Source organism: Ictalurus furcatus, chromosome 18 (genome assembly GCF_023375685.1).
Source record: "Ictalurus furcatus strain D&B chromosome 18, Billie_1.0, whole genome shotgun sequence".
NCBI classification, from domain to species: domain Eukaryota; kingdom Metazoa; phylum Chordata; class Actinopteri; order Siluriformes; family Ictaluridae; genus Ictalurus; species Ictalurus furcatus.
In genome coordinates, this window is record NC_071272.1 from 1,104,954 (window position 1) to 1,109,923 (window position 4,970).

General features: G+C 43.4%; 1 protein-coding gene across 2 annotated transcripts; it reads left to right on the forward strand.

Annotated features, from left to right (window-relative positions):
• The first annotated feature begins 236 nt into the window (after positions 1-236).
• On the forward strand, positions 237-3,662 carry rpl28 (ribosomal protein L28). Of its 2 annotated transcripts, none has more exons than XM_053647948.1 (5): positions 237-296; positions 997-1,089; positions 2,689-2,812; positions 3,282-3,400; positions 3,514-3,662. In XM_053647948.1, the coding sequence occupies exons 2-5, from the start codon at positions 1,009-1,011 to the stop codon at positions 3,601-3,603; spliced, it is 414 nt and encodes a 137-aa protein (XP_053503923.1). In that variant the 5' UTR covers positions 237-296; positions 997-1,008; the 3' UTR covers positions 3,604-3,662. The 2 variants fall into 2 exon arrangements, with proteins under 2 accessions (XP_053503923.1, XP_053503924.1); XM_053647949.1 differs by lacking the exon at positions 237-296 and adding an exon at positions 376-394.
• Positions 3,663-4,970: the final 1,308 nt, after the last annotated feature.

Consider the following 4,970-nt stretch of genomic DNA (forward strand, 5'->3'; position numbering starts at 1 on the left):
CGCGACTCGAATTTCTGACGTAGCCAAACCGCAAAGCTCGTTATACGGTGTATCCATCCGCATAGACAGGGGAAACAAATAGTTCGTCCTTGATTCCTTTTTACGCAAGCCACAACATCGTATATCGTATATTTGTGCTGGTTATATCATTGAATATACGTTCGCAGCGTTTCTATCGGGTGTTTAGTTAAATGAAATGCATTCATTTGCAGTTTCATTTCAGGCGCAAGGATCTATATAGTTTTAACCGGAACCGGAACTCCCTCCTTTCTCTCCCTCTTCCCCTGCTGGAAAAGGTAGCGTGGTCGGCTTGTGTTATACTTTATAGGCTTTTAAAAAAAGCCGTTTTAATTGTGAAGTCGGTTGTTAGTCGCGCTTTTAATTGTGTCGTAAGGTATACAGTTTTTTTAATGGTGAAAGTGTTGAGGTTGTGTCTGTAATCTTTTAAATATTACGCATGAAAAGTGCGGTCCGTGCTGAGGCCTCGCGCTCCGTCTGTCTCGGTAGCTAGTGCGGGAAGTTATGCTAGTTAACTAATGCTAACGATTTGTGTTTGATAAATTTCCTCCATGATAGCTTTTACACTTGTCACCCCGAATGTTATATTTTCGAAGATTTTCTTTACTTTAAAAACAAACAAACAAACAAAAACCTTAATCCGCTTGTTTACATCCTAGTGGACGTGGAATGGCTGTAGTCAGCGCTAGTAACCGGTACTGACATGGCCATGTGTTGTAGCGAGCGAAATGGATTCTCTGGATATTTCTCTTGAGATGGATTCTCTGAGATAGTCGGTGATACCTGCACACCATGTCTAGAAATGCATATAAATATCTAATGATCCATTCCCCAGACCGTTGTTTCTGTTGTATTTGCTTGTATGTGAGAACAGTTGGCTGTAGGGTTCACTCTAATTGTATGAAGTTTAGCCTAGGATACTCTGTAATGCCATTTCAGTGTGATGTTCATTACATTCTCTCCTCCTCTGTCATTCAGGAAACCGCCATCATGTCGGCTCACCTGCAGTGGATGGTGATCAGGAACAACTCCAGCTTTCTCATCAAGAGGAACGGACAGACCTACAGCACTGTAAGAAGCCCCACTTAATTCATCTAATGGCTTCCTGATCGGTTCACCAAGTAATCACTTTTCTTTCAGATTTTCTGTGTATTAGCCATGCAGGGCAGACGTTCAGCTCGTTGTGTTTGAGGGCTGAATGTTCTGTCACTGCAGTCTAAGGGGGGTGATTTTTTTTTTCCCCACACCTGGTACGTTTTCTCCCTGAGTTCGGTTCATTTAGGCCAGTGGTCACCAACCCTGTTCCTGGAGGTCTACCTTCCTGAAGAATTTGTCTGTGTCCGATACCGCATACTGACCTACTATATAGTAGGTGAAAAGCACCGTCAGACGGGTAGTTATGTCCGAATTCTCATTAGGCGAGAAATACCCGGACGGCGTACTGCTTCCGGCGAGGTTTTAACAGCGTGCGACCGATACACACTACGTGAGTCAAACAATCCCATGATGCAGCGGGACCGGTGCGTAGGAGCTCAGAAAAACAACAGAAAAGCGGAAGACCGAGTTGGCTCTTTTTAAGTATTAGACCTTGTTTTAACAGGACTTGTTTAACAATGCCAGAATAAATCGAATACATTTGTGTTTATGATGATGTCGAAGGTCACATGACAATGCTAACACGGCGGACGTAGTATTTGCAGGATTGTAGTCATGCGTGATGGAAACTGCGTTATTTAAAAAGCGTGATTGTTTCTCTAAACCCGCAACGTGAATCTCAGTTTAGAAGACGCGGTAAAGTGCCTCGTTGAAATGTGGTGTCTCAAACATATTTCTGAACAACTTTCAAAACTCATAAACGCACTGGTTTGCAAGGTGTTTAGCGAGTGTTTCAAAGAAATGGGCTTTAATCACTCCAATGAACATATAAACTAGATCAATTACAATAACTACAGCTAAAAAAAAAAGTCGGGTCCAAATCTTGATGGATGACCGCTATGGGTGGAGCCCTGGAACATAAACAGGTGCAGTCTGACCAATGAGAGGACCGTTTACTCACATGTGACTTGTATGAACACATTTTGGTAGGCTTTGAATGCTGCCTTGTGAAAGCGAACCGAGCCAAGGAGAAAATACAACTTTTTAAAAAAAATATTATTTAAGTCCCCGTTTCGGGGGGAAAAAGCACAGAGCTACAGGTCTGAACACACCCTTAAAGTGCCCATTAAATGGCCCGAGAGCCATGATGTGACTTGGACACGTTTTCTTTTGTGACAGGAAGTCAGAATCCATGCTGTTCACATGTTAGACTTTTGGTGTTTGATCAATAAGTCCATAGTTAATTGGAACCTGTCTTTGTCCCAACATGCTATGGTTACTGATTTGATATAACTTATTAATGTAGCATTTCCCCTCCTGTACCCATCATCTTGTGTAATGGTAAAGCTATGAAGTGTAGTGTCCAGATGAGGGCAGCAGTGAGTCAGTGCATGAGCACTTCTTTATTGTCTGTTTTTAGAATAGACTATTTTATTACTCTCAAATGTTTAATAATTGTAACTGTTTAGCAAAATGTCTGTTGGTGCATCACAGTTGGATTTTGTTGGTGTTATTTTATATTCATTCCATATTTTTAAAAACAATAAATAAAATTTTACATTTGTTCTGTTTCAGGAGCCAAACAACCTGAAGGCCAGGAACGCGTTCCGCTTTAACGGCCTGATTCACCGTAAGACAGTCGGTGTAGAGCAGGCAGCTGATGGCAAGGGTGTGGTCATCATCCTGAAGAAACGTGCAGGTAACTACTCGTGTGTCCAGGTTCAAGAGGCGGGACCAAAAATGTTTCTATGCACGCCGTTTTCAAGTTTGATTTTTATGAAGTGCAAATAATTAAAATCTAAAATCGGTTTGTCTTAATGCCTCGTTTATGGTCTCTTATGTGCCATATGTAATTGATTGCACTTGTATTGTGACATGTTCACACATTAGCAAACTGAATTAATAGCTTTAAACACACACACACACACACGTGTACTTCTTTGAACTGCGTCTGATGAACACTCGTTATCCGATCATCCTGAGGCGGTTTGTATAATGAATTTAAGATTTGACTTAAGACATCTTTCACTTTAACTACAGATTGAGATCATTAAGGCCCGGTCCCCATTAAAAATGTTCCTCTTGGGTTTTTGAAGAAGTTACCGTTGCGTGTCTTGTCGATTCGATGGTATTGGAGTAACGTTTTAAAACTGCCGAACTGTGCTCAGGTCACCGCAAACCCGCCAAAGCGTACGAGAAGATCACAATCAACAAGAACTCTCGCACCACGCTGAACCGCCTGAGGAACATCATCCGCAAAAACAAGTACAGGAAGGACCTCCGCATGGTGAGGACGCATGCACCTTTACACGGTCAAATGGACCATTTCTACTAAATGGCGTTCTGAAAACGTCGGTGTTTACTGAAATGCACTATTCTGTCCCCCTCTCTCTCTCTCAGGCTGCCCTGAGGCGGGCCAGTGCCATCCTGAAGAGTCAGAAGCCTGTGGTGGTGAAGAAGAAGCGCTCCAGAGCCACCAAGAGTGCATAAACATGTGCACGCACCCCACAAATGCTTCATTAATAAAAGAGTTTTGGTCAAATATCCCACCCTGGCTCTTATTTTTGTAGTTTTTATTTCTTATTTTTTATGTAGAACAAATGAATCCTTTCTGGTCAAAAGTGCACAAGGCACTACACACTACTACGTTTGTGATGTTTAAATAGATGTAGTCTGTATTTGAAGGTAAAGTTGTGTATGAAATCCTATTGTTGCTGTGCCTAAACATATATTTTATGCTGGAGAAGGTTTACTCCATGACATCTGCAAACCCATCTTTCTTCAGTTTGAATTTAATAAACAGAAGTGGATTTTAGAACCACACATGTCCACCTTGCCCCATTGGGCTGTCCACTTCCAGGGAGAACCATAATGTGTTGATTTAACGTCTTCGCCTCAGCATGCATGCACAGTTGACGAGAAGAGTTCGAGTCAAACAGACTGCATGTTCTAACCACACGGCTTACGGTCTGAGGAAGGCCTCTGGTGATCATCTCTCTCCCAGATCTGATCAGTAGCCCAAAGTCTTAACCATGATGTCGCCACTTCTCTCCAGTCTGCCACCTTCTGTTAGAAATGCTCTGTGACATTAGTGAGCTAATGCTTGGGCGCCTTTTCCTGCAGATCTGGAATGCCTGCTGTTCCAGCAAACCCAAGGGGACCACTGATCTGGATTGGGAGCTGTTATCAGTCAGAATTCTCAGATGCTGGTGCCACATGGCTAGCCAAGCGTATGGTCTTCCAGAGTTCACTGAGAGTCTGATCGGCGTAACGTGAAGAGCGCCGGCAGCAGAACTATAGCGTGCGTCCCTTCGACGTTATCATGCTTTACACGCATACTGTCGAGGAGGGGACACCGGTCAGGACCCTTTCTGTGGGGTGACAGTGAAACACCTACCAAAAGTCTTTCGGTGAATTCTCGCCTCGTGCCCAGTGTTATCCTGATTAGCTTCAGATCCGATGAAAATGTGACCAGGGAAAAAAAATGCTCACTGAAGATGACTGAATGAATTTCATGCCAATGATTTTGGGATGTTTGAATAAACTATAAATGGATGGTTTGATTTGGCCTGTATCTCACCGACGATAGCTGTACTCCCATTCACACAAGTAGCACGATTGATCTCTGTGTCAGAGCCCCAGCGTGCTAATGAGTCACGTTTGTGATCATGCCATCTGTCGGATCAATGACGTGTGTGAGTGTGAGATGGACTCGGCGTTCTGTTCAAAGCTGTGAAGCTCTGCGTAACTGGAACTGAAAGCCACAGACTCTCTCCCGACGTGGGTGTCCTGCGTGGATGCCATGTACCTTCTGCGGGTCCTGTGTTTGTACGTGTTGGTGTTCATGGGTGTGTGTT